This window comes from Ischnura elegans, chromosome 10 (assembly GCF_921293095.1).
Source record: "Ischnura elegans chromosome 10, ioIscEleg1.1, whole genome shotgun sequence".
Lineage (NCBI taxonomy): Eukaryota > Metazoa > Arthropoda > Insecta > Odonata > Coenagrionidae > Ischnura > Ischnura elegans.
The window spans coordinates 47,179,559-47,197,787 of NC_060255.1; the positions used below are offsets into that span (position 1 = coordinate 47,179,559).

General features: G+C 36.2%; 1 protein-coding gene across 1 annotated transcript; it reads left to right on the plus strand.

The window, feature by feature from the left end:
* The first annotated feature begins 22 nt into the window (after positions 1-22).
* LOC124167183 (vacuolar protein sorting-associated protein 26B-like) lies at positions 23-12,732 on the plus strand. The gene is made up of 7 exons (XM_046545013.1): positions 23-202; positions 443-586; positions 1,229-1,461; positions 2,452-2,616; positions 4,881-4,987; positions 5,091-5,302; positions 10,461-12,732. Exons 1-7 carry the CDS (start codon positions 200-202, stop codon positions 10,767-10,769), a joined length of 1,173 nt encoding a protein of 390 aa, XP_046400969.1. The 5' UTR covers positions 23-199; the 3' UTR covers positions 10,770-12,732.
* Positions 12,733-18,229: the final 5,497 nt, after the last annotated feature.

Sequence of the window (18,229 nt, forward strand, 5' to 3'; positions counted from 1 at the left end):
TTACGTATACATATGTAGCATTTATCAATCGCATCTGGGTCCGAGAGTGCAAGCCATATTGTCAGACGAGGTCAGATGCCTAATGTAAAATGTTAGGGGAAGGAGTTTCATCTGTATAATTGCCTGAAATACATTGCTAATTGACGGTGTGTTGACTTTAAGTTCTTATTGTTAGGGCGACTTAAACCCATCTGCAAGTATGGTAAGTTGTAAACCATTATTTCGTATTTAGCACTTGTCTCTCCCTGTATACCTTCTCACTTAGTCACTAACTAATTATGATGATGTTTAATTATCAATATACTTATAATTCATTACAATGGTTAATATTTTATGACTGTATTTCTTCTATCCCGCCTCCCGAACATATCATACATGTCATAGAACGCTATTTTGTAATTGTGTTGTCGGCTAAGGAATTGTTGCTGTATATATTTTGCAGAGTTTTTTCGGCTTTGGCCAAGGGGCCGAAATAGACATCGTCCTCGATGGCACTGAGAATAGGAAAATGGCAGAAATCAAATCTGAGGATGGAAAAAAAGAGCGTCATCTCCTTTATTACGATGGAGAAACAGTTTCAGGGAAGGTAACGTATCAGACCCAGAGCTGGGCGTAGCTTATGGTCTTGTGGTTTTCGATTATTCTGCATCTTTCATAGAGATTCACATGAGTGCTTGGGAAGCAGGCTGTTTCGAAAGTTTTTTTATTGCTCTCATTCTGTTTATTACAATCTTTAATTGTTTTGTCAAAAGTTTTATTCAGTTTATTAGTATACATACTTGCTTCAGGTGGTGGAGGAGTGTCTTTGATAAGAAACTAGATTATACCATTATTCTCCTTAGTATTTTTTTGTGATTTATACAGCCACTAGTCTCAACGAAGCCACCATGATGGCTGATTACATAATTATTTTTATTATAGTTATTATGATTATTGTTTGAATATGCTCTCTTATCATTTGTGGCTGCTGCTATAACACTTGAACGTTATTTTTTCAACAATCGTATTAAATAAAGTTTTTGTTATCCACTTAAATACAAGCCTGATTTCCAAAGAGATGTTCATTTTTCATGCCTCTCATGGTATTTGGTCTTTTTTATATTCGAATCATGCATTAGGAAAAACATTCAGGATAAAGTATGCTCGTCATTGAACTATTGATAGTCCGTAATCTTGCTTCGTATTGGAAATTTTCCATCGCATAATGTCAAATGCATTTTTTTCACAGGTTAACGTGACCCTTAAAAAAATTGGGTCCCGACTTGAACATCAGGGCATAAAAATTGAATTTATTGGCCAAATTGAACTTTATTATGATCGGGGAAATCATCATGAATTCACATCGTTGGTGAAAGAGCTTGCTCGCCCTGGTGAACTATCAAATCATGTATCTTATCCTTTTGAGTTCCTTAATGTTGAAAAACCTTTTGAATCTTACACAGGCTCTAATGTTCGGCTACGGTGAGTGTTTACTAATTTATTAATTACTCTTCTCTTTATTTTCTCTGGTTATTAGGCTAATTCGTTGTCAGAAATACACTTTAGTTGACCATATCAGGATTAATCTTAAGACTAACACCATGACTATTTAAAATTATTTAAGTTCACTTCTAGTTTCATATTTTCATTTGCCGAGTAGGAATAAGTTGGAAAAGCTTGAGTGCAAGAAGTGTCTGTAGTAATTGAATTGATTCAATTGGTCATCTTTCGCTATAATCTTCATTTTTTGAGTGCTTGCTCATTCAATATTACATTACTCAAATCAATCACTTCCATCTGTAAGTTGACTTGAATGGGTCACTGCATTTCATGCTCAAACTCCCATGGTTCACCGAAATGGGGAGCTACCGGTCAATTATGTAAGTGTCAAAGGTGCTAAATCTCTTGTTGTAACAAGGCATTGGACTGATAAATTAATGCTTGACCATATGTATTGTTCAGCTCCCTTATTATGATTGACATTTATCATAATAACCAAAGGCCTGTTAACATAATACATTCACGCATAGTGTCAACTGACTGCATGAATGTTTTCAGTCGACCAGAATGGAACACGTACGAATGCAAAAACCAAATTAGAACAGGTTCTATTTTCTGTGCATGCATTCGCACAAGTTGGGTGGTTACATGGTGCAATTCGGCGTTCATACATTTAGACATTAACCTTTAAGTGTTAATGTATCGTGTAACCAGGCCTTAAGAAATATATATTCGACCTTTTGGCAGTCATACTCGATCACTGAATTTATAGCATGGTTTTGGTGGAAATATGTGTATCTTCATTCCTCTTTCAAATACACTCTTTCCTGGAAATTTTCTAAGGTTTTGAGCTGTTGATACATGTATAACATAGATGAGGTAATGTTGGTTTCTAAAATTTGTATTGTTAAAAATTTTTCAGAGGATATAAATTTGTAAAAAAAGGTCATTGTCCCTATTTTATTTTTGTAGATATTTCTTGAGGGTGACAATTGTTAGGAGGATATCCGATGTTGTTAGAGAGGTTGACCTTATAGTCCACACATTATCATCATATCCTGATATGAACAACTCTATCAAGATGGAAGTTGGAATAGAAGAATGTCTTCATATTGAGTTCGAGTACAATAAATCAAAGTAAGTCATGTATACAAGTAATGATTATTTGACTTTAATGCTTATGTTTGCAACCACTTCAGTTTTTATCAAATTATAGCAAGACATTTCTGTGAAAATCTTTGCTGGATAAAAACTCAAGCAGCAGACTGTGTCCACTAGTAGTATATGTCCCGTAAAGAATTGAAGAGCACAAATGTTTTGTTTGTATGTTTGGGGATTACCGAAATCCATATTAAGCACACCCATTATCTACTCATTAGATGTTGTAATATGGACCTCCATATACACTGTTGGATATCATTGCAATGTTGTTTGGTGGGTCCTTTGGATGTTTGACGGATATCCATACAACATTACTTGGATTAACATAGATATTGCATGGATGTCATTTGCTAACACCTAAAATATTTTTGGTATATTGATTGGGAATTTAGGAATATTATTTTTATGATTGGAGGTGCGGTATAAAGTCAGGTTTTGTTACATTTTAGAACCGAACAGTATGTACTTTGTCTCTAGTTAATCATGGATAGAGTATTTGCATGAGTGAGGAATAAGACTGGAATGTTATTAGTCGGTTGGATTCTGTTGTCATGATTCTAACTTTCTGTTGCAAACTCTGTTCTTTGCTTGTTTTATATTAGAATGATTGTTAAATATTCGCTGTTTTGCATCAATATTGAACAGGCAACAACATTGGCTTTTCACTGTGTGACAAAGGCAGGCACAGAGCTTTTGAGAGCAGAGCACTCGAATGTCTGAATTTTTGCTGAATACCACTTATCATGGATATTAAATTATCAGAATCCTCGAACATAGTATAATGTACTTGTGGTGAAAATCTCAACTCCTAGAAGTTGCTAGAGATAGTATACTCAATATGAATCGATACTCACTAATTAAACTTGTACAGCAGTGTCTGAAAGTTTATCTATCTTAGATTATGAGATACTTCAGTTCTTAAATGTACTTACTACATGTTTTGCAGTGGAGCATGAAAGATGTCTTGCGGGACATTATTCTAGATACCAATGGTAACCTGCACTATAAAGTCAGGATATATAATATTTTATTTATTTGTTCAGAACTTGCCATTTCCATATCCTATACAATTTAGGAGTCCTTTAGGACTCTGTGATCTCCAATACTCTGAATTAAGTCAATAAGTCCATTAAAGGGTATACAATGAGTCTGCAAACAAACTGGTCACTGTGTTACTGAAATAAGGTAACTATGACTTACGTACTGCCGGTGAATTTAGGAATGCACCTCAGTAGCAATTTTTTGTTTAGGTTCATTCAAGTTTTGTTACTCCAATTATTTTAACTGTTAAGTTGTGCCGTATTTTGCAATTGTAATCGAGCAGAAACCACTTTGATAGGCTCTACAATTGTATACCATGAAATTGTAGAATTTTTATCTAGTACTATTAATGTGGATAATCAGATGGTCTTGTAAGGCCTCTGCCAGGCCACTGGGTTCTGTTTTGAAAATGATATTCATAAATACCTGTTTATTAGCATAGTGAAGGATTTGACTCACAGGAGGATCAGATACCAATCTTGCCAAATGTCCATCCTGGGCCGTACTCCTGTGAATTATATGCCTAGCCTGGCCATATTGGCTGATCTGGTATATAAGGGTCAGGATGCTGCCCCGGACTCAGTTGGCCTGGTTGGGATAAGAGTCCAGTCTGTCACATTCGTGACAATGGGTGAAAATTCTGGAATGTTGTGGTACGGAAATAAAATACCTCTCAAATCTGCTTCCACTTCTGCGTCGTTAATTGGAAGTTGGTGATGAAATTTATCCACATATTCTAAGTGCAATAGAGGGAAATTCACAGCCCACTGCTATTGTGTGGCATCTGTATAGGCTCTGTACTACAAACTGAATTGTTGGAATTTCCTGTTGCATTAGAATAAGCCCTCATTCCAGAATCTGTTGAGCCATTCTATTTTCCATTGATACACATGTTGTATTATGAAGTGAGGAAGGTTGAGATTGTAGCAACATGAGGAAATACACTCATCAACTTTGGGTAAGTTAAGGGTATGTAGTCTGTAAGAAGTAGCAATAGCCATGTGCACCCATGCATAGGCTGCCATTATTAGCCTGAGCATGGATGGCATAGTATATACTTGAACACCAAGGTAATTCAATTTCTTGTGGTGAACAAGCACTGATTTTTCATGCTGCTGCAACTGGTATAATTTTATTTAAATTCAAATACATCATAACATAATACCTGTGTTTATGGAAACCATGTTTACATTTTTCAGATACCATTTGAAGGATGTGATAGTTGGAAAAATCTATTTCCTCTTAGTGAGAATTAAAATTAAACACATGGAAATTGCAATCATTCGAAGGGAAACTACGGGTTCAGGTATGGATAAAATAATGGCAAATGAAATATAAGCAATATATTTTGTTGTATAGTGCTACTTCTGTTGCACATGGTTATTAATAATTTATTTTAAACATTACAGGGCCTAACATGTACACTGAAAATGAAACCATAGCGAAGTATGAAATTATGGATGGAGCACCAGTAAGGGGGGAAAGTATACCAATTAGAGTATTCTTGGCTGGTTATGACCTTACCCCTACCATGAGGGATATCAATAAGAAATTCTCTGTGCGTTACTTTCTTAACTTAGTACTCATGGATGAAGAGGACAGGAGGTATTTCAAACAGCAAGTAAGTAGAAAGGAAAAAGTTCACTCAAATTATATTTTCAGTGCATAGATAAACTGTAAGAAATATCATCACTCTTATGCACTACATGCACTCCAACAGCTAAATTTGTTTTAAAAGATAAATAGTCAGTTAATAGATCAACATTTTTTTCTGAGAATGCTTCATTTTTATATAAAACTACCTGACCCGGCAACATAGTTTTGCCCTATGAATTATTTCTAATGAATATTTAGGTAATCAAATAAAAAATAACTAAATTATTGTGTGTGGGGTGTGGTATGTGACTGAAAGAGGAATGGGGCACTGTAAACGATGAAGACCTATAATAATTACAAAACACCAATACATTATTTTGAATTCATTGTACTTTTATTATCTGAATCAATAAATTTTAAATTATATCTCTATCACATATTATACAGTAAAAATAGAAACTATCAGTCTCACATTGCAATGGAGTATATGATATTTCAAGTGAGTCCATCTTTAGCGAACAGAAACGAACTGGATAGTTCACCCACACGAGAACATGCCACATATAATTTTCCGTGTGAAAAACACGGTGTGTCCAAATCTAAGCCACAAACGGACATCGTTTGGTCTTGAGACCTATTGATTGTTATTGGAAATGCCAATCTAATTGGAAATTTAACACATTTGAATTCGATTGGCACATCTGTTGGAATAATAGGGATACATTTTCTCATTTTTTATCAATTTTTTAATGACTAATCGTGCGCCATTGCACAGTTGTGGTGGGTTTAAATTACGAAGCAATATGACTGGAGATTCGACCTTCAGTTGTAAATGGTACGGTTCCATGCCTGGCAAATCCAATGAGTTAAAAAACTCTGCTGGATAACTAACAGCTTTGTTGGTATTGCAATCGATAGATTTGTAGGACATTAAGTCCCCTGGTGACAACATAAACAGTACTGATGGTCGTCAAGGGGACACTAAGCCAAAAACGCTAAAAATTCAGCATTTTTATGTATTAATTTTCACATTTCACCGTAAATCACCTGGAAAACGAAAATCAATTGCAAGAATAAAAATGTGCATTTCTTTTTCTTTCCAATGGTATATGTCTCAACTGAATGTGACCATTATCACTAATTTAAATTTGCCAAAGGAAAAAGGTCTGCAGGCATTAATAACGAACTTTACATGTATTTCTTATGGAAATGATTCAGGGCTCAATCCAGAGCCTCTTGGGCCCTGTGGAATAATGAAACATGGTTTACATCCTATTCTCAGACCTACTGAATACGCACACAATATTTCATTGGAATTGGTCCAGTCGTTTCGAAGGAGTTTGTCTACAAAAAACCGTGACACGAGAATTTTATATATTAGATTCAAGTTAAAGCATACCCACTCTTGGAATTTTTATTATTTTTCTAAAAATATGGCTTTAGAAAAACTCCTTTTTCTTTCTATGTTTCCCAAAGGTGCTATATATCTTGTAGCACTTTCAGTTCATGTAATAGATGAGGTAATTTAGAAAAGTATATCCTAATCTCTGTTTTATATTTGCATTATATTGAATTTCTATGAGAAAAAATTTAAAGGTTTAACCTCAGACAGTTTGCTTTCAATGGTAATGATTTAACGACTGTGCTCAGATTCCTTTATTCTCATAATAAGTTATTAGCCTTGTGAGAAGTTTAGGGATATTTTAGTAAGTTCCAATAAAGATGGTGATGCAAGAGAAATTCCTTTCAAACGTAGCATTAGTACAAGTATAGGGCACTTTGATTAGGTTAATAGCTGGGAAAGCCAAAGATTTGTTGTGTGATTAAAAGTCAGGGCAATGTTTTCTAGTGAAAATTTCTTGGTATTTTGAATGTAATTTTATGTAACCAGTCTGAAATTTTTACAAAAAAAGGCACTTCCCACTTTTCGTCAGATCAAATTCTTGAAAACTGCGGAGAAAATTTGCTATCTATTCATTGTATTGAGATAAATATATGTAATAGCTCATTACAAGCAAGCTATTTAAATATAATACATTTAGTTCTTCCCCCCCTCGTCCTTCCCTCACACTATTGTTGGATAAATAAGGCTGGACGTTGTACGCTATTGCTCAGTTAGTCTTGATAATGACGGTGTAAACGTCGAAACTAGTTGACTCTAAAAATAAAAGTTTGTGGAATAGTACTGTGTTTTGTTTCACCATGAATATTTAAATATAGATTAAGTTGAAAGAATCAAATGATGCTAAGTGGAATAGGTTACATCAAGCACTAGCAAAAAGTGAAGGATACTTTGCTATTAGATTTATTAGTTGTGACTGGTTTTGTCATCTATGCTTTAGAAAGTTAAACTAATGGAAACTTATGAATGCAGTGGCATTTGCTGTATATTTTCAAATTATTCATAAGATTAAAAATTTATCACTAAGGGTTAATAGAATGAGGAACTTGCATGGGTCGTAGATTGCTCTAAAAACTATTTTGAATAAGTCAAATGGATACATTAGCTAGCAAAAATACCTTCAGTTTCTCCATTCAACATCAAAAGAAATAAAAAAATTGCATTTAAAATCGAGAAAAAATTCTCTGAGCCGACCACTGCGCGAAGACACCCGAGCGTTGCCGAGGCCAGGCATGACGTCATAGGTGCCTAAACAACCGTAGGGAGTTGGGCAATACGCTGAGTGCATGCTGTGAAATTTGTTTTGAGGGAGTATTTAGCCGCTCATCGTCACTTTATTTTGTTCTGTTATTCTTGGACAAGTTTTCCTATTGCTATTGTGCCTAGATTATTACTTGGGATATTAATAATGCGGCATCGGGATGATGAAGTACAAGCGTTTCACTTCGTATATTTTAGTTATCAGAAAAATGGATGATAATGTTGTCACTCATTCGAAAAGTACACCTGAAATACATCTACATCTACATCTACATATGCCCCGCAAGCCGCCTAAAAGGCGTGTGGTATGGGGTGTTAGGACACCAGCCTTTTTTTAGGACACCAAAAATTGATGCCACGACCCTCATGGAATTTTTAAGACAAATTATTGCTATACGTCGGCGGCAAATCGAGATGTAATTAAGAAACTTGTAATACTGGAGGATAACGATCGTAAGCTGTGCTGTTGACATTAGAGTAAGCTGTGCTGTTGAATTTGGCAATGCCAAATTAGCGGAGAAGGTAGTCCTATCCGTCCTACGGTACGAATTCACAGCAAAACAGTCAGCACACAATCCACATGTGAGATCGCGAATCGGTTCCGCTGCCAACACACACACAAGCTACAACCTATTTCAATAATATAGGAAAATCCATAAACAATATACTAGCATATACCATAAAAATATAGTGGGAAATAGGCAAATACTCTTATCAAAAACTGGAAGTCACTGTCACATTCTTATATTCATCACGTACAACTTACAATAACAGAACTCGTTATGATGAAAACAACTATTTATTCACTGATTTAAACCCTTAAATTAGCCCACACAAGTGACTTTTCTCACTACTATTCGTTGAAATAATGGAATAACAAACTTCACACACAGTTTTTATTTCAATAGCGTGATCAAGAAATGTCATATCTACGGTGAACAACGGAGATTAGCACGCCACTGACAATTTTTACACTACTGTTATACATTTATCGATAGCGTAATAGCACTTTTTACAATTTAATCACGATGGAACACTGATAACTCTTGGCCGATATTTTTCAACCTTGTCAAACTTTGTGCATTACAACCACCGGCACTGTGATTATTAGCAGTAGCTTAACGGGAGATGTCACGTTGAAAATAACACTATTTTTGCACAAAAATGTTCCTAGATGTCTCCAATCAGCGAGCAAAAGTTGCATTGACTGAAATCCACCCCATAATACGAGCACAGACAGTCCTAAACGACGAATTCTCCGGTACCTACGAATAAACGGATGAAGTTATTGTATATAAAAGCTAAGCGGACATTAGTAAACATCAAAATCGTTCTAATTACATACTTAAATGAATGATATGCCGTCGATAACATCAACTTACAATTAACGTATCCCCCTTCCAATGGTCGTGGCTCAGACTCCTACAACGATGTTATTTAGATATTAAAAAATTTTTGGTTTAACTGCCTCAGTTTTATATTTTATGCCCTTACTCAGATAATAATATTATAAATAGTGCAAAATATGAGGGCTTCCAAGCCTCTATCGTCGGATATTTATCTTTAAATATAAAATAATCAACACGTCTAACAGACGAAGCTCTCACAACTGCTGGCAACTATTACAAACAATCACAACAATCGCTTCGCGTGATGTTTAGGCACCTTTGACGTCATCGAGGCTTCGTCGGCAGTGGCTTGGGGGGTGAGGGAGTTTTTCCCGCGCTTTAAAATTCGTTATATTTATCATTAAATATCTCGCGAAGGAAAACTCAGAAATACATGTGGTTTTCTTTGCTGTATTCAGAAAATAATTTTCTGTCCGCCTGTGAAATAAAAAAAATTCATGCAAGTTCCCCATTCTTAAATTTGAACTCCAACTTAATTATTTGTTGTAAAATTGGTCATGTTTCATTATTTCATTTCCAATACAGTTGAGGGTGCAAATATTAGTGCCCTTAAGGTATTAAGTATTGTATTCATTCTAGTGTCACATTCTCGAAGGGCTTCATTGATAGGGGATGGGTAGTACCAAGTGGGAGAGAGAGAGAGAGAGCAGAAGCAAACTCAATGTTGCCTAATGTACATAACTGCCCTTGTTTGTCGCTGAAAACGTGTGAGTTATGGGTGACTACATGTATATTGGGCCCAGCACCAAGATAATATACATATACATTTGGAGGGGATTGAAGATAATCCCTTCACAGAAGCCCAAGACATTGTCAGCTACCACACTGAATGCAGTCCCTTTGGTGAAAGGCATACCTTAAAATAAAGTTGAGGTTTGGCGACACTGCTAGCAGATTCATGATGGTAACTCAAAGGAGGTTTGTGAGCGACTGAAATCCCTAAGTGCTAGGCCATGCCTGCTGTCTTTTTATTGGTGAAGGTATAGTCACATGTCGAGAAACTTTCCTTCCCCTCATCCCCACTAGTTTTAGCCACACCCACTCACACGCAAACATAAAGTGGATGGATTCTAATTTCAAATTACAACTTTTTTTTGTTATTTTCCTTTCAGGAGATAACACTGTGGAGGAAAGGAGAGAAAACGACAAGGAAAGGCATTCAGCAGCAACAGCAAAATCTCACGGCTCGCTTTGGTTCAGTGTCTCTAGGCGACCGAAGCAACAGCACCGATGGAAGGCAAAGTGCTGGTGGGGGCGAGGATGGTCCGGCGGGTGGGGAGCAGACGTCGACAGGGAAGGAGGATGGAGAGGGCCATCGGCATGTGAATGCAATGACGCGAGAGGATGAGGGCAGTGAAAGTGGCGGGGATGATGGTGGCAACACCTTTGGTGGGTCCAAGGGTATTCACGGCAGTGATTAGGCAAGAGGGAAGTGAGTCGCAGTGCCTGTGGAAGAATAAATAGTATGTTGTGAGAAGAAGGCTTTGAATGAGAATACTGCATGTGTGGGGGTGGTATGAGCTTGCGTCGGGAGTACATATTAATGTGCCAAGGAGCCATTCATGGAGCTGGCTGGTGTGCTGTGGGAATGCTTGTTGAAGTCTGTATCAAATGGTGAGGAGATATCATTTCTGATTCCTTAGTGCTTTCTCAACCATTTGTGTGAGTCATATGGCATCAGTTGAAGTGCATACAAATTTTAGTGATCCGTCTACTGTCTTCAGAAAAAATGGTGGTGCTGAAAACATCTCTTCCGACTTATTTGATGGAGCAATTATGTCATAGAATTTGTGATGTGAATTTGTCCAACTGTTTTACTTGTTTTTTTGAATGTAAAAGAGGTATCAGGCTATTTGAGTTTAATGCTGGCATCGTAATGTGATAAGCCTTTGATTCTTCATGAATGCACGGGAAAATGGTGGATGAGAAGAGATACGCAGACATCTAAATTGACTTATATCCCCAGTTTTTATGGGGCAAAGAAACCGAATATATGAAGTAATTGTTGGATTTGGCATTTTGTAGCCAAATGGTTTTGTAAACAAAAATTATATTATACTCTCCTAATGATTATATATATATATCTATGTGAGCTGTTTATGTATCTCCTTTCAGACTTATTCACTAAGCTTTAAGGAGAAGAATTGATTGTATCCATGCTGGATGTTATGTCAATTCTATTTTTTCAGTTATATGGTTTAATTTGACAAATAATGAAAGTGAGTGTTAATCTGTTGTTTTACACAGGTTAACAGCCGAAATCTCAGAAGAGTAGATGTTCCCCTAATGAGCCTGGTTTCTTAGGTTTGTTGATGTGTTTACTTTTGGCATTCCATCTTGAATGGCCTATTCAAGTTGTCCAAAGTTCTCGTTAGTCCGTACCTGTTGAAGTGAATTGAAACCTGATATATTTAAGAAATACCTAATTTGACTCAAACGTGATGCTATTTTTTTAAATTTCCTTTGAGATTGGTCTTTTGCTGTAGGGAAATGTGTATTGAAATATTAATTGGCATTATCCTCCTTTGTTATATAAAGCCTTATATAGAATCATGTGTATATTTCTTTACATATACGCATGTATGTAAAGATTTCTTTGTATATAGTTGTTTTGTTGTGTACATTTATATAAGTGAACTATGTAGAAGTTTGAAGTGATGAACTGATTAATCAAATCATATTTTCTGCAACTTATTTCTGTTGTTTCTTGTGTAATTAGTCTTACCCAATTATTGATTTGAGAATTAGCTATTTGTATTTAAGTGCCTCGAACTTTATTTATAACCAGTTATATCGCTTATTATCTAATGAAGTTTTGCTTCCCTGGTACCTAAGGAATACCTGTTGATTTATCGGAGTACTTTGTTTATCTATGTTATTTGTAATGATTGGGCTTCCAGGGAGGTATTCAGTAGTCAAGAAATATTGCTAGTCTCCCAGTTTCAGCTTTTATGTACGTTAGGAAAATCCTACCCAATTTTTTTCTCATTTGGCAAGCATTGTCAGTGTTTTTTCTTCCAGATATTTTGAAGCCATGATCATGCAATAGTTGAAGGAGTAACACGTTGGCTTTTGCAGACCTTTTCTGCCTCCTCATGTTAAATATGTATTTTCATTAGTTCTGCTTCATTTCATATCCTTGGACTTATTTACTTTTCCGCATTACCTTGTATTTTAATTTTTTCTACTTTCTTTATGTTACTTCTGTTGTCTCGAAAAAGCTAACTTTTACTTGCATCAATTATGGCCTACATTTGACATGCTTCAGTCAGGTAGGATACTTCACTCCACTTCTGCAGTACTGTCATTCCATGTGACTCAAATCCTTTGGTAACAGAACATTGTACAAACAAAACTTCTGAATAAAATTGGTTTTTATTACAACTTTTGATTATGCATACAACTTGTGTGGTTCTATGTACATATTAGTCATGCTATACTCTCATAAATATGCTACCTCAAACACTATGAAGACATAGAAATCATGCTAGTATATATCTAGAAATATTTTTTTTTCTCAGCTCAGCACGAAAAAGTTTCATGCTTGTACATAAATACAAATGCTTAGTCATGGCATTGCCTGCGTCTTTGGAGTCTCATGCCTTTGAATTCTGTTGATATTTTTCATTTTTTTACTCTTTTTTATTTTAATTTTCATTATATTCATTTCTATACAGTTAATTAGTTGTACAACCTGAAAGTTGGCTTGGATGGTTATGGTAGAGCTTATCCTAGACTAACCCACAGGGGTATCTTTACCCACATGCAAGGTAGAGTGTTCATTTCATTTCCTTGGGCCACCTCCTACTTTAAGTTTTTGTTTTTGGGTTGTCTGAAGGCTTTACCTGGAATTTGAACCCAAGGCTCTATGATCAACAGCTAAGCACCCTACCTTATAACTTAATATGCTCCCCCAAACAACTATCATAGTTTTAGGATAAACATGTTAAAACTTAGACGTTCAAAGCTGATTTTTTGCCTAAATCTTTAACTGAGTTTCTTTAAAAGCTTCTTCCATATAATTGTGCCCCTCCCCCACGTGTGGAAAGAGAGTTAATGGGCTATTTCACCACTTTCGTTAACCCTTTCACACCGAATGTCTGCTACAGCCAATGAGCATTTTCATATGCAAAAGACATAAGGTCAGACATAGCCAGTGTTAATTTTTAACCCTTAACCGGTGACGTGCGGTCCGAGACACCGCTGCATTTCTAAAATTATGAATATTTTCAAAATTATGATTTCAAAATATCTATAATTCTCGTTAGCTTCATATTTTTGCATAACAAGGACATCCCACTCTTAAAATTAAACGTTCCTTTTATTAATTTCTGTAAATTTTCCATTGAACTCAATTAGCGGTCTGTGAGATCACACGTCACTTACTAAGAATGCATCAAGAAAAGGAATGAGCGTGATAAATTTCATGGCTACTTACTTCTTAGCATTCCAACTTTAACATTGAAGGCCTTTTTTGAATCTGGCAAAATATTGATACATAAATATAATAATTATAACTCATGTGTTTTTGGCATCAGTTTTTTGATCCTGCTTCAAATCACAATTTTTTATGACAAATTGGTTCGTATTGGGAGTGTAAAAATTTTAATATAAGTTTTAAAATAGTTAAGCATTCAAAGAAAAATTAAACAAAACAATAAAAATGGCGTAGCAATATTTTATGAATTTTTGATTTATTGCGGTCTCCCAGACCGCACGTCACTGGTAGTGTAACAAGAATTGCACGTCACTGGTTAAGGGTTAAAAACAAATGCTTTTTACAAAATGAATGTCTGCTGTAGTCGACATGGGGCAAGGGAAGTGACCGCTGAGGTTGCAATGGTTAGAGCTATTCAGACCCAGCTTGGTGTTAATCCTCGGCAATTGGGCCCGACCCTCCTATAAATCATTTACGATCTTCCTCATAGCAGGAATTCGTGGTGAACAGGTGGAATAGTCAATGATTGTTGACAAGAAAAATTTGTTGTGCTCTCCATTTTTCTATATTTTGAAATGAATTCTTTGTTTCGTTTAGTGCAGATGCAATTTTTAAACAAAATTTTAGTTTAATTTTCAATTTAGTAATGGACTTCTGGAGTAAAAGTATTCGTTTGTTGAGTTTACTATCTTTGTTGTTTACAATGCTAGAAACTCATTTAAAACTGTACTATTCGTAAAAATTGTTATTCTTTCGTAAGCGTAAATTATTGAAAATCATGAACAATATTTATTCTTAAAAAGCACTGCTAATGCAATAAGTTGACCATGGACTCATGTTAATGAAGGGTTGGAGGGTCTATTCCAGTGACTAGGCACCCCATTGAGTTGTGTTCCAAATGGAAGGGACGAGAATACCTGTATAACTCTTCCCTGAAAAAGAGCTCCATGCAGAGGAATTTAAAATATTCTCATTAGCTTAGAAAATATTTTCCATTCGTAGGTAGTGTCAGGAAAGGGTTGAACTGTTGACCATAGCCGAGTTTGAAAGAATTAGATACCTATATTATTCCATTTTTGTTCAAAAAAATCAGTGGCCTTGTCTGTCTTGCAAAAAGGTTGATTACATCACCGACTCATGCAGTGAGTCACTGCTTCCCAGCTACTCCTCGACCTGTGGTCTGGTTTCTCTTATTGTTCACACTATTTTGTGAGATTCCTTTGTTCAATGAGCGGTTCCCTTGGAGTTAACAAGCGGAGACCCTGGTGACATCAGCAACTCACAAAAAGTGGGTGTTACACTCCTCATTGTTTTTACTAAAATTATGAGAAAATAGCTGAATGAGTTTTTTTTTCTATTGCTGAATTCTTTTAATGAATACTGCTTTTGAGTTTGAGTGAACATTCAGGGGCAGATTCAGCACTAAATTTGGGGTGGGTTTGGAATACCCCCCAGGGGAGAGGGAGTGCTCTCACATTAGGGAGTGCTACACACTGCGGTAAATACAACTCAAACTTCTCCAAATGAAACAAAAAATTAATTACATTAACGACTCATGATAAGAAAGAGGCAACTTTCATGTTTTTTTCTTGACCTAATTACAGAATGGCTGAATGAGGACCATTCTTCCTCACCGTAACTTACCCTTCCCTTTCATATAATGAATTCTTTTAACCCTTTGAGGTCAATTTTCTTTATTCAAGCAGTCTATTCCAAATTAATTTTTAGGAAAAAAGGAATATATGGCAGGATTGATCGTTCATTTTAAATTTTCTTATTTTAAGTAAAAATCCATTGGTTGCACTACTTACTATGCATGTTAAATAAAAAAGTTGTTCTTTGAAAATTTTCAATGTGTGATATATTTTGGGACATTGCCCTAGCATAATCACAGCACCTTGTGATGCCGAGCTCAACTCGACGTTGGACCTATGCTAGTGTGAGGGCGAACGGTCGGCTTCTCAGGGAATGGACTCTTGGGGGGAAACCCTGGAGAAGGGGCGTGAAGGCCCACAATGGGGAGAGAGGCTTTGGCCCTTCGTATAAGAGAAAAGAATAAAGAGTTGTGTTTGGGACCTCGAAGTGAGTGAACGTTATTTAGAATATCCTTCTCCAGCGAACCGGCGCTACACTAGCACTAACCCTGTCAAACCAGCCTTAACGATGGATCGTAAAGGGTTAGTGAATTATGATTTTCGTTCCAAGTAAATGACATAATTGCCTTAAGAATGAAGGACTTTGACTGCATATTGGTTTACACAATAACCAGGAAAGCAAAGGTCTATGGTCAAAATCCTATCCCAGGGCAATTTCTGTGTATGTACATTAGAATTTAGGGTAAAATTCACGCAGACATGTAAATATTTTTTCCCCAAATTTTAAATGATTTATGGAGAAATGAATGGCGAATGCCCCTTCAAACCCATAAATGGCAATTTCTTTTAAAGTAAACAGTCAAGTTTATCCATTACCCTTTGATGCTCAGCTGTTTAATTCCATGTAAAAAATTTTTGTTTATAATATTTTGAGTTATTCACTCTCGTTTGAGTTTATCACTCTCGATGAAATGGTATTTCTTCCGCAGTATTTAGTGTTCTACACGAAGAAAAGAATTTGTATCTTCTTCCAAATGTCAGACATATTTTTAAATAGGGCTTGAGCTTTCTGAGATTATAAATGGAAATTGCCGTGATAGTGAAAGCGTTAAGCAACTTGTGATAGGGCACATGAGGAAACTTATTTAGTACCAGCATTAGATATTTACACTTCTACTATAAAGACAAAGCCTTTTCAAGCAGAGAAAAGCAATGATAATGAAAACTCATTTCCATTAGACCGAAGATAGCTCCTATATTCTTAGGACAGGTTGGTACAACCGAATGAAAATCTTCACAAAGACTGGAGTGATATGAAAGGAGTATAACCCTCCACAGATTGGGCCTGCCAACTATGAAGTATCCCATATAGACATACATGGGTAGAGATGGAATAAAATAATTTCTGACATTGATTTGAGACGCATGAACGGCCATTTTTTATATCAGGCTTCAAATTTTTATTCCTTATGTGGCGTTATGTGGTTAAATCTTGGAGATTGTGCACGTAAGCCCCAGACATAGGGAACTCCAATCGTCGATCACACGCTGGTTCAGGGAAAGATTCCACAAACAAGAAATCAGCACTCAAGAAACAATTGTCAAAAAAATTTAAGAGTTATTTTCCAAAAATATCTATTTGAAGTAGAAGTATTCAAAATCAGAATTATTACAGAAAACGACAATGAAAACTAATGATCCCATAGGAAACATTACCAAACTAAGTACAAGCTGTATAATTTTGCTAAAATCACCCATGTCAGTCACACCATCCGTCCACCACAAGCACCCGAGCAAAAGAGGACTTGCGTAATCCGAGACGTGTCAGGGTGGAGGGGAGGGATTTTGCCAAGGAGTGGAGGGGTAAAGGGCGATGTTCAATCAGCTGCGAATATGCCCTAAAGCGCCCCTGTTGACTGGCACCTCTGCAAAAAAGTCAGTCATCCCAGCCGGGGTAGGATGGGGGAACAGCGTGCAGGCCGGAATTTTCCCCTCAATCTTCTGGGTTGGAGACATCACTGGAATCACTAGGAAATTCATTGGAATTCATGGAGGGGAGAGACATAGTGGGGTGAGGTGTTGGAGAGTGAGAGAATTGTGATAGGACTATAGTAGTACTACTCACTCCAAACTGCATACTTGTGCCTCAGCACCCATTTCCCCTTGATTGCCAAGGAGTAGGTATTCCTCTGCCGTACTACTTATATAAGTCTCTCTCTTCAGGTGGGTTTCGGAGGCTGATTTCCGAAGACAGAATTTCCGGAGGGTGCAAACGGGGTAGGGTACCAGAAATTTTGGGGTGGGGGTACACTAAAAAATGCCACACTAACTCAATCAAATTTTTCCTTGATTGTAGTCTGAAGTCTTGATAGTAGACTGTAGTCTTTTTGTTATAAAATAAAACCACCTTTGTTTTTGATATTCAATCATCTTTTTTATTTTTATACAAACAATAATTCACACTTCTGATCAACAAAATAAAAAGAACAAATTCTTCCTTGGGGCATATGCATTATACTTGAGTTTGATACAACAGTAAAAAAAATATCAACTCACATGTACCTCTACACATGGTAAAAAAGGCATGCTTATCAAAATAATGATAAGAGAGATTCTCCCACATTAATTCGTTTTACATTTACCACCATTTTGGCTACCTCTAAAATTAGTAAAAGATCACCTTATGATGTATCCCAATTCCTGTATGTGCTCAACATGTGATTTCAAAGAGGTTCTTAAAACACAGTGATTTAAATTGTCACTAATGGTTCAAAAACAGGAAAACTGGTACAAAATATTTCCAGGCACTCAAGTACTGATTTCATCATACATAGCTGAGCAGAAACAA